Source organism: Phyllostomus discolor, chromosome 9 (assembly GCF_004126475.2).
Source record: "Phyllostomus discolor isolate MPI-MPIP mPhyDis1 chromosome 9, mPhyDis1.pri.v3, whole genome shotgun sequence".
NCBI classification, from domain to species: domain Eukaryota; kingdom Metazoa; phylum Chordata; class Mammalia; order Chiroptera; family Phyllostomidae; genus Phyllostomus; species Phyllostomus discolor.
In genome coordinates, this window is record NC_040911.2 from 103,285,830 (window position 1) to 103,312,183 (window position 26,354).

General features: G+C 65.5%; 2 protein-coding genes across 3 annotated transcripts; one reads left to right on the top strand and one right to left on the bottom strand.

The window, feature by feature from the left end:
- Window positions 1-2,363: 2,363 nt before the first annotated feature.
- NELFCD (negative elongation factor complex member C/D) lies at window positions 2,364-13,201 on the top strand. 2 transcript variants are annotated; one of them, XM_028524706.2, is made up of 15 exons: window positions 2,364-2,516; window positions 5,811-5,926; window positions 6,154-6,263; window positions 7,006-7,115; window positions 8,158-8,265; window positions 8,734-8,886; window positions 9,150-9,280; window positions 9,825-9,990; window positions 10,273-10,407; window positions 10,655-10,794; window positions 11,396-11,510; window positions 11,936-12,031; window positions 12,105-12,245; window positions 12,567-12,696; window positions 12,783-13,201. In XM_028524706.2, the coding sequence occupies exons 1-15, from the start codon at window positions 2,430-2,432 to the stop codon at window positions 12,815-12,817; spliced, it is 1,773 nt and encodes a 590-aa protein (XP_028380507.1). In that variant the 5' UTR covers window positions 2,364-2,429; the 3' UTR covers window positions 12,818-13,201. The 2 variants fall into 2 exon arrangements, with proteins under 2 accessions (XP_028380507.1, XP_028380506.1); XM_028524705.2 differs by having other exon boundaries at window positions 2,373-2,516; window positions 5,808-5,926.
- Window positions 13,127-21,542, bottom strand: CTSZ (cathepsin Z). Its single transcript, XM_028524217.2, has 6 exons — window positions 21,279-21,542; window positions 20,789-20,952; window positions 16,599-16,778; window positions 14,859-15,009; window positions 14,357-14,519; window positions 13,127-13,567 (listed from the first exon to the last, which is right to left on the bottom strand). The coding sequence occupies exons 1-6, from the start codon at window positions 21,425-21,427 to the stop codon at window positions 13,457-13,459; spliced, it is 918 nt and encodes a 305-aa protein (XP_028380018.1). The 5' UTR covers window positions 21,428-21,542; the 3' UTR covers window positions 13,127-13,456.
- Window positions 21,543-26,354: the final 4,812 nt, after the last annotated feature.

The window sequence follows — 26,354 nt, forward strand, 5'->3', positions numbered from 1 at the left end:
CTGGGCCCACAGGGACAACGGCCGAGTCTCTTGCTCGTGACAAGGTTGTAGGCTCTGGCCTTTCTCTCTGGCATCTCCCCCCCCCACCCCCCTGCTTTCAGGGTCTGCACCCCGGCCACTTCCCCTCTCTGCCACCTGCATTTGCCCTCCCGTGCCCTGTTGTCTTTGTACTCCAGGTTCAAGCCCGAAGTCTCAGCCTAAATGTCACTTCCCTGGAAAGGCATCCCTCCATGCTCCGGGCGCGCGGGCCCCCTGCCCTCTGCGCTTTTCCTGTCCTGAGAGACAGCTGTTCTCCCTTCTGACGCTGGCACTAACCTGTGTCTGTGGGTCACAGCGCAGCCCAGCCCAGGACCCCACGAAGGCACACTCTGGAAGTGCTCCTCGAATGGGTGAGGTGAATCCGACTCCTCGTTTCTATGGAAATTTTCCATCAAAATTTATCTTAAACAGGAAAGCATCCTAAGTGATTTTAGAGTATTTATGTTAAAGTAATGCAAGCTAATTTAGACATTTTAGGTAGTAGGCTTTTCAAAAACAAGTCAACAGTATCTGAGGAGACAAGACCTATGGACACAATTATGCTAAATCATTGTGACTTACCGAAGGTAATGCTTTCATTAGGGGTTGTTTGTTAATTCATTTAATGAGTAACCTTTTCATTGAGGGAGAGGTGAGTTAAATAATCCCTGCTTCAATAGGAGCAATTAGTTATACATATATTAATTTGCCTCCAATTCAGGCACTATTTTAAAACAGAAAATCCAAGAGGAGAGGAGGTAGGAGTTTAACAGCCATCCATTCTTTGCAACATTTCAGAGCGTACGTGAAAACGAACCCTGAAACCAGCCCTCAGCGGCGGCATTCATTAACTTAACACACTCTCATTCCGTGAATGGAAGCTGGAACTCAGGCGTGGAATCTGGAGTCTCAGGCTTCCACCTCCAGCCAGCTGCAAGACCTCTCCGCGGTGGGGGGGGGGGGGTCCCGGCGGCACCTGCGGGGTTCTGTGCGTCCCTGTCTGAACTCAGGATGGTCCCCTGCAGAAACCTGCCCTCCTCCCGCACTCCCCGGCTCCGTGGTGTACTGTCCCCGCATGCTCGCTCGCTGCAGCTCTCAGCATCCTCCTGGTCCGCTATGGGCCCCACCCCTGCAAAGACTGCCTCATCCTCTGGACTGAACCTCCATCTTACAGCAGCCACGCGTTAGCAGCTGCCCTGCTCAGCCCAGTTAACCCTCACGAAGGCCTAACATCCTTCCCGTCTCCAGGCTCCTGGATGTAAGGCTTCTATCAGCTATGGGACATGGCATCAAACACCCAGATAGGGTCCTGCCACTCCCTCAAAGTGAGCAAAACCAAAACCCCCCAAATGTTTCTTCTTCACCATTACTGAGCACCTAGTGTGTGCAAACTCCATGCTCAGTGCTCCAAATCCTTCCTAAAAGCCCTCAGTTAAAACCTAACTCCCCACCAGGATCTGGCCCCGTCTGCCTTGTCCACCTCATCCGGGCGTCTCCCTGGCCAGCCAGGGACCAGTCTCAGTGGTCTTTGGGTTCCAAGGACGAGCGGCAAGCAGTTCGTTCTCCTAAAACGTTCTCTATGGGTCACGACTTGCTGGACTCCCTTTGTCACGTGCCCCAGGGAGGCCTTCTCTGATTGCCCAAAGCCACTCTCTCCTGTTGTCTCGGGACATCAGCCGTTGTCACTATTTTATTTGCCCCCCTCATTCAGCTCCCTCCGTATAATGCAGTTCCCCCCTAGGGCAGGGGGAGCAGCGTGCTACAGGCTTAAAAAGCAACATCTCAGTTACTCTCAGCAGCGACTGCACCGGGTGGGCCCTCTTTTCTACGCTCCTTGAGGACATTTGTGGGCATACATTATACTCCATCAGTTCTTTATACCAGTTATATACCACTAATATGATCCAGGCTGCACTCATTGTTGTAACAGTTATTTTTCCTCTGATTAAAAAAATTAAATCATATTTGTGGGCGCTAGACACCGGTAAGTCAGACTTGCTGGGTGGCCAGCTGTCTGAGGAGGACACGGATGCTCTCGGGGCTGGAAGTCGCAGGGAAGAAGTGGAAAGAACGGGAACCCAGGGGCAAGCACAAGCCTAGCTCAAATCTTCTGGCCAGGCGGTGCTCCCGGGGCAATGCAGGAAGTTCCCTCCGCCCGCACCCCGCCCAACTGCGGCAGGGCCCGGGGCACCTGGATCAACTTGCCGCGGGCACTTCCCTTTGCCACGCCCCTTCCTCCTGGCCCCGCCCTTCCTCCCGGCCCCGCCCCTTCCTCCCGGTCTTGTAGCGTCCCTGCCTCCCTCTCTGGCTGAGGCGCGCGGCCGCGGGGATTCGAGCCGCGGGGCCGCGCGTGCGCTCTCCCGCTCGGCCGTGCGCATGCGCCGTGCTCGCGCGCTGGCTCGCGGGACGGGATGGCGGGCGCCGCGCCGGGCGCCATCATGGACGAAGACTACTTCGGGAGCGCGGCAGAATGGGGCGACGAGGCTGACGGCGGCCAGGTGAGAGGCACCGGGTGGCCCCGGCCCCGCCGCGGCGGCCCCGCCGTCACCGTGTGGTGCAAGCACAACGCGCCCCGCAGCCCGCCAGCTGCCAGCCCCGGCCGGCGGGGCCCGCCCCTCGCCCCCCGCCCGCCGGGGTCACGCACGCGGCGTCGGGGCCCCGCTCCTGCCCTGGCGACGTGCGGGCGTGGCGACGAGGGGCGGCACCCAGCCGTCGCACAGGGCGACCCGCTGACCTCTGCCTGGGGCCGGGCCCAGTGCTGGGCGCGGTGGCCCCAGGCCCCTTGTCTCTGTTGCCAGTGTGTCCAACCGCCGGTCCGCCATGTGGCCCAGATGGCACGAACTCGGTGGCGGGGCGGTGTTGGGAGCACGATGCCCAGAATGCCACAGCTCGTGTCCCAGGGCGCCTTCGAGTCCGACAGCGTTAGCCCGGGCGGACGCCTAGACCGGGCCTCGCTGGGTGGACTGAGCTCCCCGCGGCGAGCCCGCACCTTTGCGGGAGGCCTGGCGGAGCTGGTCTGCACCCAGGACCCGAGAGCTTCGGTCATGATGCCCCTTCCACCTCGACTCGTGATGGTCCGGGTGTACCAGATGCCCCCTCCACGGTCATCCTAACGGTGACTGCCTGGAGCAGGGACCAAACGTCAAGAAAGGGGACTGGGGTTTGGCATGAGCCGGGCTTTGGACGTCTGCGGTAGGACCATTTGTGTGACCCACACCCTGTTCACTGGGGGCCACGGCCGCGGGTGTTGTGGAGCCCGCATGGTAGGAGCTGAGAGCATCTGACATGCCAGCAGCTCAGTGTGGCCGCGGGCGTGTCGAGAGGTGAGGCTGGCCAGGTGAGCGCCTGGAAGGTCGTGGACACGCAAGGGCTTAGGTGTTTCTTCTGAGCAAGAGGGAGACGTCAGGTTGGTGGTTTATGTTGAGGACTGTGGTGGCGTCCACAGGGAAGGTGCGAGGGGGCGGGGCCAGGCTTAGTGGACAAGGAGGGAAAGATGGTGGGGGGGCCCCACGGACCCACACAGGGAGGGAGGAGTGGAGTGGGATGCCAGAGCCCGTGGGTGTGGGACAGCGGGTGGATGTGGAATCTTCTGCTGAAACACGGGCTGCAGGGAAAAGATCTGTTTGTAGGGGTGTCCAGCCTTTCCGCGTCTCTGGGCCACACTGGAAGAAGAATTGTCTTGGGCCACCATTAAATACATTGTGACATGTAATCACAAAAAATTTCATGATGTTTTAAGTAAATTTACGATTTTGTGTTGGGCCACACTCACCGCCATTCTGGGCCACATGCGGCCCGCAGGCCGCTGGTTGGACAGCCCTGTTTAGAGGGGAAAGGCGAGCTGGGTTTTGGATGCAGCGAGTTGGGAGTATTGGTGGTGGAGGGGGCGGGGTCTGAATGGAAATGAGTGTGGGCCGTTTACTTGAGTCTAGAGAGGGAGCGAGGTGGTGTCCATCCGTCCATCAGTGGACCCAGGCTCAGTTCGAGATTGATGGGCAGGGAGGTGGCATAGCCCCTGAGAAGATGGAGGAGGAGGGCAGGGGTCCGGGAGAAGCCCAGGGTGCATGCGCAGGGGCCTCCAGGTGCACCCATCCCCCTTCACAGCCTCATTCAGGCCCCTGTCCAGTGCCGTCTCAGAGGGTCAGAGGGTCTCGGGCCCCACGGGCAGGCAGACATCCCTGAAGGCCTGAGGGTAGATATTTTAGGCTCTGCTGTCGCAGGGGGAAAGCAGCCACAGAGACTGTGTTTTTAGAAAATGGGGGTGTTGCCCTGGCCAGGTAGCTCAGTTGGTCGGAGCATCATCCCACACACCAAAAGTTTGCAGGTTCGATCCCCAGTCAGGGCACGTGGCTGGGTTGCGGGTCGGTCCCCAGTCAGGGTGTGTCCAGGGTGTAGCCAACCAGGGTTTCTGTCTCTCACATCAATAAGCATATCCTCAGGCGAGGATTAAAAAAGAAAGGGAGTGTTGTTCCAGTAGAACTTTCTTTACCAAAACAGGAGGAGGGCTGGCTAGGTGTGGCCCCCGGGCCACAGCCGCTGAGGCGGGTGCATGGAGGCTGGTCTCTGCGACCAGTTCGTGAGCCCCCGGGGGAGGACACACCCTGGCTTCCACTCCCCCTCCCACACCTGGTGACGAGCGCAGTGCTCAGGGCACAGGAAGTGTTCAGGACCGCATGCCTGTCTGTGAGGCGGCAGCACAGGACCAACCCGGAGCCGTCGGCCCTGTCGTCCCCCCTCCACGGGCCCGTGATGGCCCTCGGAGGGCTCCGTGCGGGGTGGGGCTGGGGTGCAGCCAGGCCTGCCCGTTGGAAGCAGGTCAGTATCTCTCCTTTCTGACAGCAGACGGGTGGCGCGGGCCTTCCAGGATCACTGGGTGGCCTCAGTTGGAGAGCGTGAGATGGCACATGTGAAATACTAACACTGTAACCGGAAAAGACACCGGCGTCCGGGCTGCCTGTCGCTACCAAATCCAATAAGCAATGACAGTGATTGAATCTTTTATAGGTGCTTTATTCAGATGGCCGGCGATCCGACAAGATGGCGGGTTCATACCCTAACAAACCATCTTGCCCTTTCTTTCCGGGCCAGATCTTTTATAAGGGGGTTGGGGGAGGGCAAACAAGGTGTCAGCGAAAGCCTTTGAAATTCAACAGTTGCCTCCAGGGGGAAGGGTGGTCGCTTGCTTCTTCCTGGTACAGATGTCTCCAGATGAGGTAATCTCCAGCCAGTGCCCCAGGAGGTCAACTGCCTATTCTCAGGCGCCAGGATGGGCCTTATCTGTAGTTACTGAAACAAAAACTTTACACATTACTTGCTAGATTGATGACTATTTACCTTAAGCTAAATTTTCCCAAGTCTTAAGCCCCTATCAATACTACTATTACTAATAACAACAAGAAACAATAGCTACCGACTACTGAACTCTTTCTGAAACGTTAGGTACTGTGCGGGGCTCTTCCAAAAATGAGCTCGTGGATCTTCGCACAGCCACAGGGGGGTCAGTCAGCCGATGACCTCTGTTCACGGGGAGGGTTCCCACAAATGAGGTAGCTCGTGTGACCTCGGGGCGAGGTCCCCCGGGGGAACCGCAGGGCAGGCCCACTTGGCGTGACCACAGGTCCCACGTTCTTAGCCACGCCTCACTGTCCAGCCGCCGCCTGAGGTTCTCGGGCATGCCACTGGTGATGTAGGTGGGGCGCTTCTGAGAGGACAGTGTCTCGGAGATTTAAGAAGTGAGGTTGTGGGACGTCTGGGGTGGCGGACGGTGGCCCAGCTTGCGGTGTCCCCAGCAGCAGGAGGACGAGTACGCGGAGGGCGAGGACGACGCGGAGGTCCAGCAGGAGTGCCTGCGCACCTTCTCCACGCGGGACTACATCATGGAGCCCTCCATCTTCAACACGCTGAAGAGGTGCTCGGGGGCTCCCGGGGCGGGGGCGGGGGTGGTGGGCCCGCAGAGGGACAAGTACGAGTAAGGGTGGTGTGACGTGGAGTGGGCGGTGTCCTGGGGTCCCCCCCACCCTGACCCTGCAGACATCCCAGTGACCGGCCCTCCTCCCCGCCACCCTCCCCGCCGTCTCCTGTCCCTGTGCCTGGCTCCATGCGGTGGGTGTAAGAGCGTGTCTGTACCCGGACCAGGTATTTCCAGGCCGGGGGGTCTCCAGAAAACGTCATCCAGCTCCTGTCGGAGAACTACACCGCCGTGGCCCAGACCGTCAACCTGCTGGCCGAGTGGCTCATCCAGACAGGTGCTTGGGGTGGGGGGGTTGCCCTGGCTGGTCACCTCCCCCCAGCTTTAAAGATCTTCGGGTCCTTGTAATGCTGATACGTTGGAAAGCGTCTCTGTTTGGAAGACTTCAGTAGGCCAGGACTGCACTTCTGACCTATCCTCGTCTGCTCGGTCCTCGTCTCCCACCCGCTGCCGCGGGGCTGCAGACAGCCTGCCCCTGGCTCCCGCCGAGCGCAGGGAGGGCGGGTGCTCCGTGCGCCGTGTCCCAGGGGGGCACTGTCGGGCAGAGCGTGACGCTGGCCTTTAGCCAGCATCAGAGCAGAGCCCGATCGTAAGCCCCTGAGCTGGGTGCGGGTGACGTCACCGAGTGCGTGATTTCCGGAAACGAGTCGGTTCGTTGCTGCCACCGTGAGCGGACACGCACGCTTCTCCTGGCTGGCATCCGCCGCCCGCCCCGTGGAGGGCGCGCCTGTCCGTCCCCCGCCTGCTCGGGGCACTGGTCCTCAGCGAGGTTTTGACGACGGTGTCCTGCCCACACGGACAGGGGCACAGCGTCCCCGCGCCTTCTGCTCCGTGTCCTTCCGGTTCTCGCCGCCGGCTCTGACTGCCGCGGACTTCTGTCCGGGGCGGGGACTTCCGTCCGGGGCCGGGACTTCTGTCCGGTGCCGACTCCCGCGGGGACGGCATTCCCTGCAGACCTCGGGCTCGCGCGCCGTGTCCGGAGCAGGGTGGCGCGCTGAGACGCGGCCGCTGTCTTTCAGGCGTGGAGCCCGTGCAGGTGCAGGAGACGGTGGAGAACCACCTGAAGAGTTTACTGATCAAACACTTCGATCCCCGCAAAGCGGATTCCATTTTCACTGAAGAAGGAGAGGTGAGGGCCCGCGTTCTCTTCCTAACACCAGCGCTTGGGGCCTTGTGCCGACTGCGCGTGCGCGGCGGGGCGCCGCCTGCCGGGGAGGAAGGGGGAGAGCCGGGGAGGGACCAGGGCGGGAGGCGGAGGACGCGTCGAGTCGGAGCGCACGTGGTCTGGGGAGGGGAGGCACGCGGGTGCCGAGCTCGAGGAGGGACAGCGGACTCACCGCCCGTCTCACCCGAGCCCTGGGGCGTGGCCTCTTCGGGTGGCGTGCCGTCCCCACGGCCTCAGAGAAGTGGGGGGCCGGGCCCCGGTTGGCGCGGGAGACCCTGGAGGACGGGCTAGCGGAGGAGATGGTGGCGGCGAGGGGGCTGGGGAGCTGTGATGTGGGGCAGACCCCGAAGACCAGAAGGAGAGAGGGGTGGTGGGCAGGAGCAGTCCCAGGCAAGAGTGCAGTTGGGTCAGAAAGTGTCAGCGGTGTCACGGCAGTCTTCACAAGCCACGGTCGCCTGCCATGGGGGCCCATGTCCCCTGGCGGCAGGTCTGCCCGTGGGGCCGGCCCCTCAGTTGGGCCTGGGTGGCCAGAGGGGGGCCCGGCCGGGGTGCGAGGGTGGTTGCGGGGAGGCACAGCCCCAGCACTGGCAGCTGATTTGTGGGGAGTAGGGAGGCCCCGTTTCACACCCCGTCTCGGGGTGAGGGGCACAGCACCTGTGCCATTTAAGGTGCCTTTTCCTCTGTGTGCGCACGCACAGCTGGTTTAGCACAAGGTCACGGTGCGTGGGATGTGGCCCCACTGTGCGCAGGCTTCCACGGGCCTCTCGGCAGTCTCCGGGGAGTGCCCTGGCGTGCCCTGCGCGGAGTCGGTTCTCCCAGGAGCCGCGAGCAGGTGGCTCACCCGGCCCCTCGGCTGCCGGGGGCATCAGCAGCTCTGGGACCGCAGGGCCGCATCCGGCCTCCCAGGGCCCCGCCCCTTGGCTGGAGTGCCCTGTGGTCATTCGGGCGGGACCCTCCCTTCCGCCGGAGCGGCGCCTCTTCCCTCCTGTCACCCTGTCGCCCGCAGACCCCGGCCTGGCTGGAGCAGATGATCGCGCACACCACGTGGCGGGACCTGTTCTACAAGCTGGCCGAAGCCCACCCGGACTGTCTGATGCTCAACTTCACCGTCAAGGTGGGGGGCGGGGGCGAGCGCCGAAGGAAGGGCAGAGGCGGGGATGAGCGAGGGCTACGCTGCTCTGCCGGTGTGGGGGGTCTTTCTCTTCTGGGGGGTCGTATTTGCTCTTTGGCAAAGGCCTTCGCTGTCTCACGTGGAGAGAGGAGAGCGTGCAGGGATGTCCGTGTTTCCGGATCAACACGTCCGGTGCTCCCAGGGTCTGGCAGAAGAGGTGTCTGGGGCCCGCTGTGTTGGGGTGCCTGGCCTGGCCCCTTTGTCACCCACACGAAGAAATGGAGCTGGGGGTCAGTGGGGCTGCAGACCGCTGAGAGGCGAGGCCGGGGTCAGGGGGCGGGCGCGATGCCTGAGACAGACCAGAGCTGGCTCGCCGCATGTCCCCAAGGACCGGACCGCAGCCAGCTCTCCAGGACAGGCGCGGTCACTCCCCGCTGACACTCGGCCTGGCTTCCCGTGTCCGCGTCGCAGCTCATCTCGGATGCTGGCTACCAAGGGGAGATCACCAGCGTGTCCACCGCCTGCCAGCAGCTGGAGGTGTTTTCCAGAGTGCTGCGCACCTCGCTGGCCACCATCTTGGACGGGGGCGAAGAGAACCTCGAAAAGAATCTTCCGGAGTTCGCCGTGAGTTCTTCCTCTGTGTCGGGTCGGAAGGAGGGGGTCGGGGGGCCACACGGTGTCAGATGTGAGGCTCCCCTTCCCTTCAGAGAACGCCGGCCCTGCGGCCCTGCCCGGGGCCCCGCTTCCTGCAGGAGCGCGGGGTGGGGGTGGGGTCTGGCTCGCTCCCCTGCACTGTCCCTGCTGCTCCTCGACCCCCTTCCTCTCCCCCTGCCGTCACCTGTCCTCGCTGCCCCGTGACCCGCGCCCCTGCCCCCGCCGTTTTGCAGAAGATGGCGTGCCACGGGGAGCACACCTACCTGTTCGCGCAGGCCATGATGTCCGTGCTGGCCCAGGAGGAGCAGGGCGGCTCCGCCGTGCGCAGGGTCGCCCAGGAGGTGCAGCGCTTCGCCCAAGAGAAGTGAGGCGGCGTCCGGGCTCACCCCGTCCCGCTGGGCCCCCCGGGACCCCGGGCCCCCCGGATTGGGACGTGTAGGCAGACCTCCCTTAGCACAGCGGGCGCTCGCTTCCCGGACGGTATGCGCGGTGCTTGACCGTGGCTCGACTTCCTGGGCCTGCGGGCCTGTGTCCGTATGTCGGGATGGATCGATGGCAGTTAACGATGGTCTCGAAATAGTTATTCTGTCATCTGACTGTTACATTGTAGTCCACACCACACGTAGAACAAAATCGGCTCCTACTGCCTTTATTTTCTGCAGTGGAGTCTTAACAAGGTATTTAAAAGGCGCGGCTCGCATTAGAAGTCCCGCAGAGGAGGACTGGGCATTCGAGCCCTTCCCCAGGGGGCTCCGGCGCTGTGTCCGCGGGCGGGTCGGTTGGTCAGCGTGCCCCCAAGAGGCAGCAGTGGGGGCCCAGGCACCCCAGCAGCTCAGGGCGGCCGATGAGCGGCGAGGAGGGAGGGGGAGAGGGGTGCTGACTGGGGGCCCTCGGTTGCCCTCACGCAGAGGCCACGACGCCAGTCAGATCACGCTGGCGCTGGGCACGGCCGCCTCCTACCCGCGGGCCTGCCAGGCCCTGGGGGCGATGCTGTCCAAAGGGGCCCTGAACCCGGCCGACATCACGGTCCTGTTCAAGATGTTCACCAGCATGGACCCGCCCCCGGTGGAGCTCGTGAGTCGCTTTCTGTGCCCGTGGCAGGGCGGGGCCCCCCGCGGGAAGGACGGCTGGGGGGGCCGTGTGTCTCCTAACTCCCGTGTCAGCAAGTACGGGTCCCTGTCGGAGTGTCCCCGAGCCTCTCCTGGGCCGCTCCCTCCCGCACGGGGCCTGCAGGCACCCGGCACCTGCAGGGCACGGCATGGTGCCCGGCGAGGCGCCCCCCTCCGCCCTGCGTGCCTGAGGGCACGCCCGCCTTCCCTCCCCCGAGTCCCTTCCTGACGAGCCGCGTGTCCACAGATCCGGGTGCCCGCCTTCCTGGACCTGTTCATGCAGTCGCTCTTCAAGCCCGGGGCCAGGATCAACCAGGACCACAAGCACAAGTACATCCACATCCTGGCCTACGCAGCCAGTGTGGTGGAGGCCTGGAAGAAGGTGCTGTCGCCTCCGAGGGCGCAGGGCACTCCGGGGCACGGGCCAGCCCCCCTCTCAGAGCTCGTGGGGCTGGAGGGGGAGATCCGTTCCCTAGACCGCAGAGCCTGGTCTCCTTGGTCTTCAGGGTCTCCGTGGGGTGACTGGGGAGGGGCCCTGCAGGCAGACCCCTGACTCCCGAGCAGGGAGGGGCTGCAGAGGGAGCGGCCGGGCACGCGGGCTCACCGACCGACCCGGCGTGTGCTTCCAGAACAAGCGAGTGAGCATCAACAAGGACGAGCTGAAGTCCACGTCGAAGGCGGTGGAGACGGTGCACAACCTGTGCTGCAACGAGAACAAGGGCGCATCGGAGCTGGTGGCGGAGCTGAGCACGCTCTACCAGTGCATCAGGTGGGCGGGGCTCCCGCGGCCCATCCGTCCGTCCGTCACGGGTCCCGAGGGTCTCGCTCCTGTCGCTGGCTCTCCTTGCGGGGGCGCAGGCAGGGAGCGAGGACTGAGAGAGCAGCGCGAGCCATGTGTGGGGCAGCTGGACGGGCGGACGGGTCTGTCCACAGACCAGACCAGCGGCTGGGAGACCGGCTGGAGCGGCGAAAGTGGACTTGGAGGGATGGGTCTGTCGGTGTTTCCAGCAAAAGTCAGACCCACGGTTACGCCAGGCGCGTCAGGAGGAGCTCCCTAGGGACGCTTGCGGAGAGGGGTTCTCTGGGCCCCTGACCCTCCCTGGTGGCCTGCTCTGTCGGCACAAGGAGAGGCCCTGCTGACCGGCAGGGAGCTCAGACACCATCCAGCCCCAGCTGCTGGCAGGCGGCGGTCGCACTGCGCCACAAGGAGAGAGGCCGCGGTGGCCGCACGGGAGGACGCGTTGCAGCCGACGCCCCTCAGCGCGTCGGAGAGAACGGACGGGCGGGTGGAGCCTGCCCGTCTTCTAGACCTTGGTCTGTTGTTGGGAAGTGTCGCTGCAGAAGGTGGCATTGCACCTTGTCCCCGGCAGGTTCCCGGTGGTGGCGATGGGTGTGCTGAGGTGGGTGGACTGGACCGTGTCGGAGCCGCGGTACTTCCAGCTGCAGACGGACCACACGCCGGTGCACCTGGCGCTGCTGGACGAGGTAGGGGCCGAGGGCCGCGCACAGGCGCAGGGGGCTCCTACTCTGCGCATGCCCACGGCACGGGGAAGCGGCGCCACTCGGGGACCTGCTGCGCCGTGCCCACGCCCGTGCCGCTGGCACGACCGTCAGAGCGTTCGGGAGATGGGTGTTCTCCTCGGGGCTGGTTCTGGTAGCCCAAACGAGGGTTTCCCTTTTAGCGAACTCGTTTCGTCGACTGTGCAGACGTCTCTGTGTTTAACCAGGTGGCCCTGCGAGGACCAGGGGCGGGGGGTGGGCTCCGAAGCCCCCGGCCCTGGGCTGCGCGCGAGGGCCGCCGCTGTCGGGGCCGTCAGGAGAAGCTGCGGGTGGTGGGTGGCCATGGCCATCGGTGTGCCGCGGAGGAGCTGGGACCCGGGCTCAGCGGGCTGTGTCCGGCCTGTCCACAGATCAGCACCTGCCACCAGCTGCTGCACCCCCAGGTCCTGCAGCTGCTCGTGAAGCTCTTCGAGACCGAGCACTCCCAGCTGGATGTGATGGAGCAGGTGAGTGGGGCCGGGGCTGCGCGCCGCCGCGCGGGGGGCCCGCCTGACGCCCTCTCCGTGCCCCCCCTCGCAGCTCGAGCTGAAGAAGACGCTGCTGGACAGGATGGTGCACCTGCTGAGCCGGGGCTACGTGCTGCCCGTGGTCGGCTACATCCGGAAGTGTCTGGAGAAGCTGGACACCGACATTTCCCTCATCCGCTACTTCGTGACCGAGGTCGGCCGCCCACCGCCCGTCCCCCGTCTCGTGCCATTGACCCTGGTGGCGCCCGTTTTGGTCTCGCCCATGCGGTCCGTCCTGCGCCCGGAGAACGGCGCGCTCTGACCGCCATGCTGGTGGGGGCGCACATGCCGGTTTGCCGGCACCTCCCGCCTGCGGGGCATCGGGGTGGGCGTCTGAACGGGGGAGACGGCCGTGGTGGTCTCCAGGGGTGACCGGTGGGGGCGGGGAGGGATGGCGGCTTTCTCCAGACCGACGGGCATTGCACCCGCCTGTGGCCGGACGCGGGAGCAGTGACCCGCGGTGCTGCCCGCGCAGGTGCTGGACGTCATAGCCCCCCCCTACACCTCCGACTTCGTGCAGCTTTTCCTCCCCATCCTGGAGAACGACAGCATCGCGGGCACCATCAAAACCGAGGGTGAACACGACCCCGTGGCGGAGTTCATAGGTAGGTGGGCGCGTGCCCCTGCTGCCCTGACGGACGTCGCGTGTGACTGCCTGTGGCTCACGGCGGCCTTCCTCCGTCTGTCCCAGCGCACTGCAAGTCCAACTTCATCCTGGTGAACTGACGCTCGCGTCCCCCAGAGCTGAAGCGGACGTCCCAGACCGGGCGGGCAAGCCGTTCCCGTCCGGAGGGGCCGCGCCGGCCCCGGGACGTGTGGCGTGGGGAGAGGCGGCGGCGGGGGCTGTGAGAAGGGACACGGCGGCAGGACACCCGAGCACTGCCGCTCCCAGCGGCCCCTCTCCTCGTCCAGCCCGTTCTCGGGGCTCGTCCCCACGTGGGGCGGGGCGGCGTCCCCGCTCGGAGGGGCTGGGCGCTCGGAGGCCCGGACACGTCCGCGAACCTCGGGCAAACTGGACTCAAGTTTTCTCACGAGAACCTGACTGGTGGAGGTTTTATGTAATTGCTTTAATTTTCCAGGAACAATAAAGCCCTTCCGTTGGGTTAGCCCCACCCGGGTGCTGTGTGGTGTTGTGCGTGTGAGCGAGGCTCAGGCCCCTTCTCCCTCGAGTCCCGTGTTCGTTCGGCACGGGGCGACTTGAGCCGCCGCCACCAGCCAGGCCCCTCTCCGGGTGCCCGGTGCCCCCGCCCTCAGCTCATCCGGGTCACAGCACGAGGCAGCGCCAGCCCAGGCCCCGGAACGGGAGGGTCCTCTGGCCACAGTTCACGATATTCCCCGAAGAACTGCGCGTCCCAGACACCTGCCTTAGACGATGGGGTCCCCGAAGGTGCAGGAGTCCTCGACGGCGAGGTTGTAGTCCGCCCCCTTCCCGTCCTTGTAGGTGCTGGTCACGATCCGCATCCAGCCCCGCTCGCCCTGCGGGGGTGGGGGAGCTCCGTCAGCTGGTCAGCGCACCGCCCCTCCCGCCCCCCAGCACTCAGAGCCCCCCTCGCCCCGTCACTAGTCACTAGCGCAGGCTCCACCACCCACGGCCCCTGCCTTGCCCGCACGGGACCCCCTTTCCTCGCGGGACCCCTGCTTGCAGGACACCCCTTGTGAGCCGTTCCTCTTGGTGGGCGTGCCCTGTACGCCAGAAGCCCAGCCTCGTGGCCAGAATGCGGCTGCTCCGGGCCGGGCGACTCCACTGCCCATTAGCAGCTCCACTTGTCGTCACTGAATACCAGATCCCGGCATTTCGTCACTCCACATGAATCACCCCCCCCACCGGTTCATAATCATGAACATCTATGTCTTAAACTGTTAATGACCCCTACTATGTCTTAGAAATTAAAATTCTGGCACTCAGTTCATCTCCCCGGGGGCTGGGACCCAAATCCTAAGTATTTTTGAGGAGGAAAAAAAAAAAAAGGCGCGGGGTCACCGAGCAGCGCAGGGCTGGCAGGAAGGAGAACGGGGAGGCTGTGCGGGAGAGAAGTGGAACTAAACTGGAACCCCCAAGCCGGGTCCCCCCGGGCCATTTCCCTGCAGGAAAGGTTCCGGTCCCGGCCCCACGCTGCTAACCCCCTGCGGGCCCAGGACCCGGCCCCACGCAGCTCTGCTCTCTGACCCCGAGTGTCGCTGGTGCTCGCCACCCCCCCCCCCGCACTACTAGCCACAGGACCCACAGACCCACCCGTGTGACGGGGGGTCGGGGGATCGCCTTACCCACGGTTCACCCCACGAGTTCCGGACGATCCAGTACTCGGTGCCGTCGCTGACACCCCAGCCCGCCACGGACACGATGTGGTTGATGTACCTCTGCTCCTGGTACTCCGCGTAGATGCCGCCCGTGTACCGGACCATCTGCTCCGTGGCCATTATGCCGCAGCTGGGAGCAGGCAGAGAACCGGCACTTCCAGCGCGGATCGGAGAGCAAATCCGACCCAGGCGATACAGGCCCGGGGGCGTCTGCCTGGGGAGTCTGCCCCTGCGCACCTCCCCCCCCGGGCCCCCCGCCCCCGCTGCAGCCCAGGGGCCTTTCCACCACCCGGACCTTGGCTCTCAGCACCCCCCACCCCCACCCAGGGGCCCACCGGTCAGGCCAGATTCCCCCGGGGGGGAAACTCCAGGGACAGCTGTGTCTCGAGCGTGGGGATGAGTGGGGCGCAGGCAGGCAGGGGCAGACAAGGCCGCGGCCCTCCCCCAAGCCCGGGGGTGGGGGGCCCACCTGATGGGGCCGTTGGCGTAGATCTCCGCCATCATCTTCTCCCGCCCGGAGACCGAGCCGTGGTCGCCCACCCTCCAGAGGGTGTAGTTCTGGATGGGCTGGCACTCCTTGAACTCCGTGCACGTGCCGCACTGGTTGAACTTGTTGCACTCTGGGGGCGGGGGAGGTGTGGGGGGGCAGGGGGTGCTGAGTCAGCGTGGCCCCGCCCCCGCACGGAGCCGCGCACGCAGACGCCCCCCGCCCGGCCCCTGACGAGCACTGGTAGGTAGCCGGCGCCAGCCCTCCGCCAGGTGCTGTTTCGTCGGCTGCGCTCTCAGCTGCAAAGGAGCCGTGGAAAGCCCTTCCCTGGGCCTTGGCGGAGCGGAGAGGCTGTTAATTAGCGCACAGTAGGCACTCAAAAGGCAGCTGTTTTTCTTCTAAAGGCCCAGAGAGGGGAGAAAAAGGGCCCAGAAGGGCCCTTTCCCAGTCCTCCATAGCTGAAGAAGATAGAGTGTAATGAAATGATTAGCTCTTAATAAGACGACTCCATTACTGGCTAGTGAACAGGCCAATCATTTGGAAAAAATAGCATTTCCTGACTATTTCTGCCTTGAGGTGATAACAAGAATTAGGCTTTTTTTAAAAAAAATGCAGCCCTCAGCCCTGTAAGACCCCAGATCCCCTTCCCTGCACTCCCCCGGCCCCTCGGCCCGCTGGTGCGGCCCGGGTCCCTCGCCAGGGCGCTGACCCCTGGAAGGTTGAAATGACCCCACTGTCACCCGACGCCCTGCACAACTGGAAAGTGCCGGACGTGTGGCCACATTCGCTGATACAAAGACCAGCCTGTTTATTGCAGACAGTCAGGTTCCTTCTGAGCTCCACGGGCCCGTCCCGGCCGCCAGTGGGTTCGAGCTGCCTCAGAGGCCAGAGGAGACCAGCTCAGGGCTGAGCGGGGCAGGGTGAGGCCCCAGGGCCGGGGCTTGACTCCTGGGTCCTAGTGGTCACCCCCTCCTCCTTCCCTCTGCCCCTCTCGAGGGCTCTCTGACCCCTGCTGTGCTCACCACTTCAGTCAGACGCGCACGAGCAGTCTGGGGGAATTCTTCGAGGCTGGGCAGCGCGGCCCAGGAGGCAGGCCGAGGGCCGAGGGTGTGGGGGCCCAGGGGCCGGTGTTCCATGCGGGGAAGGGGAGGGCGGGGAGGGAAAGCCTCCCGCCGCTCTGGCGCAGTCCTGGAACTGCCCCCCCCCTGCGCCAACCACCAGGGAGCCCCAAAGGCAGGTGACTTGAAACTGCCAATTACCGGCTTGGGGTTTGGACCTTTCCTTTCCTTTCCTCTCCAAGGGCAGCAGCCCGAAAGGAATGTGCCAAGCTCAGGGATTCCGGGCCAGCTTGGGGCTGCGGCCCATGCAGGGCACCTGGGCTCCAGACCCACCTGAGTGCACTCCAGCCAGGGCCGGCAGGCGGGAACCAGGCCCCTCCCGCCCCGCCCCATCCTTCCAGCTGGGCACCTGGATCCCAGAAAACTGACTGGTCCCTGGGGAACCACCCCCTGCACCCCTCTTACAAAGACCCACGAAACCACCAGGAAGCCGACATATCAGAACCCCAGAGCATGGCTAGCCCTGGCCGCAGGGACACGAGGCCGGAGACACCCCTGCCCAGGCGGCCTTCACAGGGACTCAGGGCTCAAGCGGCCTGCTCTCCCAAGCCCACAGGGCCCACGCCTGCCCCCGCACCCCGGCCTGGGCAGCGGCGGGGCCTACCCTGGTCCTTGGCCTGGTAGTTGTTGCAGGTCTCATCGGGGATGCCGTGCTTGTGCGCGTAGGCCCACACCTCCATGTCGTTGCCGCCCTCGCAGGAGCCCGCCTCGGCGCAGTCCAGGACGTGCTGCACCGACAGGAGGGTGGAGGGCCACGCCCCCTTCCTCTTGATGTTGATGCGATCTGCCAGGCGGCACCCACGGGAGTCAGCGCCCGGCCCGCCCGAGCGCTGCAGGGCCTGGAGCTTCCTGGAGGAGGCCCGGGCTCTGCAGGGCAGGCACCCCTGGCCCTCCCCTGCCACCGCCTCGCTTGCTCACCCTCCCCCCACCCCTGCCCCAAAGCGCCCTGTGGGCAGGGCCAAGCCTGGCTGCCAGCTGTGGGTGCCAGCGCCTGCTGAGGGGCACAGACAGGCGGGCACCTCAGCAATCATGTGCAGCCCAGGACCCCCCAGCAGTGTGCCAGCAGGCCCACCAGCTCCCACGGGGAGGCTGGCAGGGACCATAACCCCGAGGGAACCGCTGGTGGGGCCCGGGCCATGGGGCTGGGGGTGCAGAGGGAGGGTTCTGAGCAGCCAGCCAGGATCTGGTCAGTGTGGACACTCTCATCACCTGGGGGCGGGCCCACACCCCACCCCACCCCAGGCAGCCAGGGACGGCTACAGGTGGTCGCTGTGCCCACCTGGGGCCCACGGACCTGTTTCCTTCTCTGTGAGCAGATAGAACCCCACCCCGGGCCAGGCCCTGCAGCCATCCTACCCCAGTCCCCAGGACTGGCTTTCCGTGTCCCGAGGAGATTTCACAGCCACACTCGCCAGGTGGTCCCTCGGGACCTCCTTTCCCTTTCCTATACCCACCCCACCCCCCGGAAGCCACTGGGGGAGCAGCTGGGCTCAGAGACCTGTCTGGGTAGCCCCCCCCACCACCCCAGCCCTGCCCTCCTCCAGACAAAAGCTTCTGGCCAGTGCGGTCTGTGGGGTGGGGACAAAGGACAGTCAGAGTGCAGGCATGGAGGGCGCAGAGTCCAGGAGAAAGGGGACAGAGAACTCAGGCGGGGGCTACATGTAGCGAGGGTGGCTGAGGAAGGAGGGTCCGGGGAGCAGGGTCCTGGCCTGGGAAGGTCCCCCCACCCTTGTGCTGCAGCCCCTGGCCTCCCCCTGGGGTCCCCGCACGGAACAGGGAGCTCCGGCAGGTGCAGGAAGGAGTCTTTTATCTGCGTGAAATCTGAGAGGGTTTCAAGCAGAACAGAAACACGACCCGGCCCGTTTGACCAGGCTCGGTCTGCTGTCTGCAACTGGGTGACGATGGGGAGACCAGTCCAGCAGCTCTGGACCGAGGGTCCGGGGGAGGGGTGCTTCAGGCTGGGGGTGGCGAGAGCAGAGGGAATGCCCTGGCCGGGTGGCTCAGCTGGTTAGAGCGTCATCCTCATACACCAAGATGCAGGTTCGATCCCTGGTCAGGGCACATGCAAGAAACCAACCAACGGATGCATGAGTCAGTGGAACAACAAATCAGCGTTTCTCTCTCTCTCTCTCCTTTCCTCTTTCTGCAAATGCACTAGATAAACATTAAAAAATAAAAAGAAGCAAAGGAGCTTGCGAGGTATCACATGAGGGGAATGAAACAGACATCGGGGCGTGACTTCAGCCTTTGGGGAAGTGAGTGAGGGGAAGGGTGACGTCTTCACCGAGCAAGCTCAGCCGGGAGGACCGAGGAGGAAGGGGTTGGGGTGCGGAGAAGAAAGGGGTTCTGTGGAAAGTAGCCCCACGGGGTGAGATCATCATAAATTCCCGGCTGGGGAGGTCACGGTGGGCTCACAAGCCCCAGGGACATACATTTTTTGTGTGTTTTTTTTAATACAGATTTTTAAAAAATCTAACTTGTTACTTTTTTTAAAGATTGTATTTATTTATTTTTAGAGAGGGGAAGGGAGGGAGAAAGAGAGAGAGAAACATCAATGTGTGGTTGCCTCTCACGTGGCCCCCACTGGGGACATGGCCTGCAACCCAGGCATGTGCCTTGACTGGGAATCGAACCTGCGACGCTTTGGTTCGCAGCCCGCGCTCAATCCACTGAGCTACGCCAGCCAGGGTGATATAACCCCTGCCACACAGGCCCTTTGAGTAAGTCTTGCTCTTTGCCTTCAGCCAGCCCTGCTCCCTGTCAACGCCCCTTGGCAATGCCTCCTTGAGACCCCTGGAGTGAGAGAGCCCTTGACCTTGCTAACCCCCAGGTAACAGGGTCCTGACAGCAGTCTCTCCCTGGGACCCTCCGAGGTCCCTCCCGGGTTCCAAGGACGGGAAAGAGGCTGTAAAACTGTCCTCGGGGCATTCGGGATCCTGCTTCCCGGGAACTTCAGTTTGGGCTCAGATGAAGCCATAACGCCCCCCAGAGGTCTGGGTGCTCTTGCGTGCACAGGGGCGGGGGTCCCTCAGGTCCGAACGTCTGAGGTTGGAGGGTCAGGTGGCCAAGTGCGAGGGCGAGCGAGCAGCTGGGTGTAAAGCTGGAGTTTGGGCGGGGGGTTGGGTGGAGCCAAGGACCCAGCCCTGGGGAGCCTGACCTTCGTGAGTGACCTTGGAGGGTGGGGAGCCCCGGGAGCGCAGAAGGGGGTGGGCAAGTGCTGGGAGCAGTACAAGGGGAGGTGATGAGCCCAGCCCAGGAGGCGGGGCCCGGGCTGACCGCAGGACCTGCCGCAGGGCAGCCCCTCGCTGAGGACTTGGGCAAGGTAGGTGATCACGGAGCGAGGCCACAGTGGACTCGGGAACAGAGAAGAGGAAGCTGGGACCGCAGACGCCTCTCCTGGAGCAGTGGGGTGGCAGCTGGAGGTGGCCTGGGGCCACACCCTTGCTCATCGCTTTCCAGGGACTCCTGTGCTAGGGACCGGGGGAAGGGGAAAACTACGGCCAGCTGCGTGGGGCGGCAGCTGGGCCCGGGGCCCCTGGAAGTCCCCTTTGCTCGGTGAAAGAGGAAGAAGAACCAGCTGTGGAGGGGGGGATGTCGGAGGTTCGAGGAGAAAGCAAGAGAATCGGTCCTCTGCCCAGGAGAGATGTTCCGCTACAGAACTGTGGCCGCCTGACCCGGCTGAGAAGTGGCGGGGGCCGAGATCGCCCCCAGCCCTTCACACACGCAAACCTGGGCACGGGACCCCCTCTCTCGGCACCGCCAAGGCCTCACCAGGCCCCTTCCCTGGGGGCAGGGCCCCCCCCCCACACACGCCCTTTCACTTCCTCTGCCAAGTGTTCCATCCTCCTTGGCCTTGAGGCCACCCACTGGAGGCGCCCGCCTGGGCCAAGCTGGAGCGGTAAACCCCAGCCGCCAGCCAGCCGATCTCCTGGCCTCTCCAGCTCCACGGGGGGTTCCTGCGCCTTCACAGGGGGCCTCAGCCTCCCAGCCCCCTTCCTCCTCCTTCCTGAGGGGCCAGGGGTCCACTGAAGCACCCAGGGGCCTTCTCACCAGTCCCCCAAAAGAGATGGGGCAGACCCCGCCAGATGCCACTCTGGCGCCTGGCCTGCCCAGGGGGCTCCCCAAGGCAGGGAGGGGACCGAGTCCCCAGCCCCCTGGGGCAGGTTCCCAGCGGGAGAGCCCCTCTCCCAAGGGACTTCCAGTGTGGGGCAGGCCCCTGGGACCCCGGGCTGCCTCTGAGAACAAGGAAGCCCTCCCACATGCCACCGGGCGGGCGGGTGGCCCGGGCCGGGTACAGCTGCAGGCTGGTCCCTCCGCAGCCTCCTCCAGTGGTTCTGACCTCGGTGGCCGGCCCTCCTCCCTGGCTGACGGCTGCAGCCCAGATGGGGATGGGGGACCAGCCTCCCTCGACGCCCCAAGTCCAGGCCAGGCGGTCACCCCCCGTGGGAACTGGGGCTGGAAAGCGGCTTCCTTTCCACCCGACTTTGCATTTCTGGCTCCATCCCAAACGGCTGGGGTCACAGGCTTGGGGACCGAGAAGGCACCTGCGGCCCACTTGTCCCTGACTTCCTGTCCTGGTGACGCCCGCCCTGCCCAGTGCCAACAGCATCCCCTCAGCCCCTCACAGGCGGGGGCGGCAGCAGGCACAGGCCAGCTCTCCTGGGTCTGAGGGCTCAGACCCCCCCATCCCGGCTGAGTCCCGGCACGGAGCGACGGGCCCCAGGACCCCGGGCTGTGGCTGACCGCTGCCGATGGGGAGGCAGCCCGCACAGGCCCCCCCGGGCCCCCACCTACCCGCCATGGCGCTGGTGCTGCCATGGGCCCAGCAGGAGCCGCAGTACTGGGGGATGTGCTGGTTCCTGGTGACGCTGGCGTAGTTGACCCCGTTCACGTTGCGCCAGTCCCAGCTCTTGGGCAGGTCCGACGGGGACAGGTACTCGTGAGGCCGTGGGTATGTCCTGCGGAGGGGCCCCCACCAGCAGAGTCAGTGCGGGGGGCTTCTGGGCCCCCGGCACAGACAGGGGTCCCGAGGGGGGCCCGTCCCCAACATGAGAGGGAGGGCAAGTGGGAGCTCCATCCACATGAGCCCATCCGACACGTGTGCAGCCCCCCCCAAATACCAGGGCTCCCCTGGATGTGAAAGGGAAGAGGAACCCCCCAAAACTGGATTTGACCCTCAAAGGTCAAAGGAGGCAGGGCGCCCCAAGGAGGTGGTAGGGTCCCCAGGAGGCAGAGGTGCACGTGAAGCCCCGGGGTTGAGCCAGCCCCCCAAGCCGGAGCCGACCTGCGCCCCAGGTTGGACAGCTGGTCCCCGCGCAGGGGCCGGTAGCAGCCCTGGGCCGGGCGGAAGTGCAGGGCAGCCCGCGCCGCACCCGCCAGCAGCACCAGCAGCAGCAGCGGCGGCGGCGGCCTCGCCGGCCCGGACGGCGCCATGGCTTCCGCTCCTGTCCCGCTCGGGGTCCCGATTCCAATCCCGCGCCCGGACCCTCTGCCCGCGCCTCGCCGGTCCTCGAGCTCTGGCCCCGGCCCCGCCCGGCCCTTAAGGTGCTGGCGCGGGTGCCCGGACACACCCCGGGGGCGGGGCGCCCTCCTCTGCCCCCGGTGACCCCGGCCCCGCCCCGCCCGCCGCCCCAGCAGAGTCTGCCCCGGGCCGGCGGCTCGCGCACCCCGGGTGCGGGGCGGAGCCTGAGCTGGGGTCACGCGCTGGGCTCGGAGCCAGGCCCCAGCTCTCACCGGGTCGCAGGCCACCAGCCGTGTGGCTCGGTGGCTTCGCTGAGCACATACATCCTTGTCAGATTTTCGGGGGCCTTGGGGTAGGGGTGGGGTAGGGACAGCGGGGTCTACCTGTCCCCACCAGCCTTGGGTTCTTGGGAACCCTGTCCCTGCATCCCACCTGGGCCCAGGCCTCCCTGCGGAAGGGCGAGGATCTTCCCAAATCCTGGAGGAAAGCCACGGTGCCCCCAGAATCATGCCCTTGCCTGGCTTTCTGAAGCCCACTCCCCAAAGGCTCAGGCCCTCCGGGGAGACCTGGTCGGGCGGCCGAGGGAGAGGCCACGCCCCCAGGGGAAGGCGCAGGGGCGCCGCGGCCCTCAGCTCTGAGTTCTGGCACCCAGGGAGGCGGGGGCGGCCCCCGCTAGCCCGGCGCCTCGCCTCGCGGCGGAGTGGGGAACCGAAAGCAGAAGTGAGGACCCCGGCCTCCTGGGCACAGCTGGGGAGTCATCCCTCCCTCCTGCTGCGGGAGCCGCAGACGGCTGCCTGCCTCCCCCTGTAGGAAAGGGGACTCTGCGGGCCTTTGCGGGTGGGGGGTTGGGGGGGCGGGGGTCCTCCGCTGAAGCGGAGCTGCTCCCCCCCTTGTGAGTGGGCACTCGCCCCAGTGCCTGGACCCTCCCCGTCCCTGGCGGGTCAGAAACCAAAATGACTCTGCCTCCTGGACTTCCCGCGGTGTCTGTGGCCACCCTTGGGAGTGCCGGGGTGAGCCTGCATGCAGCCTCAGAGAGAAAGCCCAGAAGTTTCCATCCCTGTTTCTGAAAAGCCGTCCCCGACAGAGCTGCAACAGAGACCTGGGCTCCAAGCTCGATGCGCCCTTTCTCTTCTCGAAAAGTCCGTTCCTGGTGACCCCCCGTCCCTCAGCTGTGACTAGCCGGCCGCTGCCCCCACGCAGGGCCCTGGGCTCCGGAGGCCCCGCTTGGTGTCCCGCCGAGGCCCTGTGAGCTCTGTGGTGGGCCGGGCTGACCACCATGGCCTGCCTGCAGAGGCCAGGGCCGCAGGCAAGGGTCGGACGGGCGGGTCACGCAGCCCGGGGCGGGGAAGGCAGGACAACACCCAGAGGGAGGGGTGGGGACAGATTCCGGCTGCTGGGCAACAGGACGTGCACAGCACCCAGGGCCCAGGGGCTGCGGCCCACCTGGCCGTCCCTAGCTCAGAAGCAGGCCGGGCTCAGGAGGGGATGGGGAATCGGGCAGGAGGACTCGGAGGGAGGGAGGGAGTCCGGATATCTGAAACCACAACTTCCCAGTCAGTGAGTGAGCGAGGTCCCAGGGACAGACATGGCCTGCCTCTTCGGCCCCCGTGACCGGCCAGACACGCGGACCCGGGGCCCTTTCTTCACACGTGAGCTTGGCTGTGGTCAGCGGCTGCCGACATCTCTAATGGGGGCGGCCTTGGGCCAGGTCAGGCCGCCCGCGGGCCTGCAGCCGCAGCCAGAGCCCAGGCACGGGCGGGCATGGCTGCGGGCCCAGGAGCTCCGGGGGGGCCACGGCGTGCAGGTGACCTCGGAGCAAGGGCCGCCGGGCCTCAGGAAGGGGCAGGAGACGGGAGAACCTGCTGGACTGGCCGCCCTGGTGGCCTGCCCGCCTCTCCCCAAAGCAAACAGATGCACCTGCGCCACAGCCTCGGGCCTTTGCAAACCTGGGAGCCGGTCCCGTGAGGACGCCCGGCTCTGACGCATCTCGTCGCTGGCCCAGAGCTGGGGGGGGGCTCCGGCAGGGCCCCGCAGCCCCCCTCCAAGGCCCTCCTGGCCTGGGCTTGGCTCTGGCCGCTCCCTCCTACACTGTGGGCACCCCCCAGTCCTGTCACAGCCTGAGACCTGGAGGCCCCTGAAACCACTACAAAGTCCTCGCCCTGGAAGCTGACCTCGTGCCCCGGGTTTTTCCTCCTGGGTGCGCCTGAGTCACACCCGGTCCCCCATGGCGCGTAAGGGCAGAGACGATGACGTTCTGGAACATTCTCCAGGTTGGGGAGCATCTGTCCTCTTTGGGTGTCAGCACAGCCCTATGGGGTGGGGTCTGATGCGATCTCCCCATTTTACAGGGAGGAAGCCTGAGGCTCCGGGGAAGTCAGGAGACCTGTACTTAGCGCGAGGCTCCTAGCGGCAGGTTGGCAGCTGGTCCCCGCCCCTTTTTTGCCCATAAAGCCTGACATATATGTTCAAAAACCAACTGTTTCTAAAGATGAGGCCGATTCTCCCCTCACCCCAGTAAGGAAAACACACACTTACGGGTGGGCCAGGGCCGGCCCACCGCCCGCAGCCTGAGGGAGAGCGGGAACAGGGTGAGGTTTCGTTCCCGTGGCGGGGCCTCCGCAGCCTCCTCCCCCTCCCCCAGGGCCCTCGGCCTGGCCCCCACCGGCACACTGCAGGCCCCTCCGTCATCCCACATTCCTGAGCGGAGCCCCATCCTGGGGACCGCCTTTGTTTTGGGGGGGGGGCTGGCGGCGCTGGCGAGGCTGGCGGCGCAGGGCACCCTGGCTTTCTTGCCGGCCGCGGGGATCCCCTGCGTCCACGTGGCCGTGAGGTCTACGCCCAACCTGAATCCCAGGCACCTTTGCAGCGGAGGCCTCCTGGTTGGAGGGGTCAGCGGTGAGATCAGTCCTGCCACTGTCCCCAGACCCCTCCTGGCCACACGCCCTTGCTCCAGCAGGAACCTGCCTCCCGGGGGTCTGTCCACTCAGCATCTGTTCAGACGCGCTGGCCACCGCCTGGCCCGCCACATACAGCCCACCTGGGAGCTGCCCCACGCACCGCTTCCGGGGGTCATCCGCCTGCTCGGATTCAGGGGCTTTGTGAAGTCAGACGGTCAGCAGGGAGTGGTGGGGCCCCCCCGAACTGCGGGGTCAGCCCCGGGGATCACAGCGGGAAAGCCGTGGTCTGTGAGGAGCTCACACCCGGGAAAGGAAGCACAGGGGAGGGGAGCGTCCGGAAGGAGGCAGAAACCGCCTGGACACAGAGAAAACGGGGCGAGCGGGAGCCGGGGCCTGGGGTGCTGGCTCAGGAGCCTTCTCTTAGCTCCCCCGGGAGTGGGGGTTGGAGGGCTGGGTGGGGCAGAAGGCAGGGACCGGGCAGAGCCCCCCAGGTGCACACGTGCCGGGTGGGCGCGCTCAGCTGGGGGAGGCTGGCGGGGAGCGAGGGAGCAGGTGAGGCCTGGACAGCAGGCGCTCCGGGAGCCGGGAGCGCGGCCGCCGTGTCCACTCACTGTCCCAGGCCACGCCGCCGCGGACTGGCGGGCCCTCCCGGTATGGGCCTCCCCTGCGGCCTGCGTCTCAGGCGCTGCCAGCTCCCTCCCGCCCCTCTCCCCGGCACTGTCTGTCTGCCTGCCGGGATCTGAACCACACATCAGCTGTGGCGAGGCGGGGGTTCACCCTGGGGGCAGCCAGTTTCCTGAGGGCGGCAGGCGAGATCTGATTTACGCCCTGGAGATGCCTCAGGCGGGGGGTGGGGGGCGGGGGGCCGAGAGGGGGCCCTGGCCGGGTGGCCCGGTTGGTTGGGGCGTCGTCCTGTCGCTCTGAGGTTGAGGGTTTGATCTCCGGTCAGGACACGTGCAAGAGCCAACCCACGAACCCGTAGCTGAGAGGAGCAACACAATAAACGTTTGTCTGTCTGTCTGTCTGTCTCTCTCTCCGGCCTGGCCCCCCACCCCATCCCTCTCTCTCTCAAGTCAATAAATAAAATTAAAAAAACAAACTCTCTGGTGGCCGTGGACAGGTGACATGGAAGGCGGCAGGAGTGAGGTCGGGTGGGGGCTGTCATGGTCGTAGACAGGACAGCCGGTGGTGATGCCTCTGGGGAGACGGTGACCGTGGACCCCAGGGGCGGGCCGGGGAGGGGGGAGAAAGGTGCGGCGAGCAGCCGGCCGCCCCTCACCACCTGGAGCTGGACCCGGAGGCCCGGCCCGTCTCCGGTCGAGCCGTGCCCAGGCACCCGAGCGAGCCACGTTCCTCTCTGAGCCTCAGGTCCCTGGACCCGGGGCAGAGAACTGGGCCCAGTCCCGTGGAAAGGGGACCGTGGCTGTCTGTCTCCCAGTCCCCAGAGAACAGGGCCCACGCTCCCCACTTCCCTGAGGCCCCCCGCGCCCCCTCGAGCCCCTGGCTGAGGTTTCTTGGATGGACAGACAGAGGGGTTTCTGAGACGCGCACGGCAGAGGCCTCCTGGACAAACACCGGCCGGAAGAAACAGCCACTTTTGCTCGCTGTCAGCTCCCGGGGGCCGGTCCCGTCGTGCGTGCGTATCTGTTGCTGCCACAGAACATCGCTTATCAGAACCCCCGCAGCTCGGGGGCGGGGGAGGGCGGCGGGGAAGGTCGGTGGGCCCTGCAGAATCCCGGCAGTCCGCCCCGGCGGGGTGGGGGAGCGTGTGCGTGTCTCCTCCGGCCCCTCGGAGACACCCCCGCCCAGCCCTCCGATTCCCACTGTGGCCGAGGGACGGCTGAGGGCTCCCGCTGCCTGGGCTGGGGGGCTGGAGGGGCACAGAGCAGCCCCCTGCGGGCACTGTGGTGCAGGGAGCCGAGGGGCATGGGGGCTGGGGAACAGGCCTAAGACTCCGCCAGGCGGCCAGGCAGCCTGACGGAGGGAGACGAGGAGATGCTCC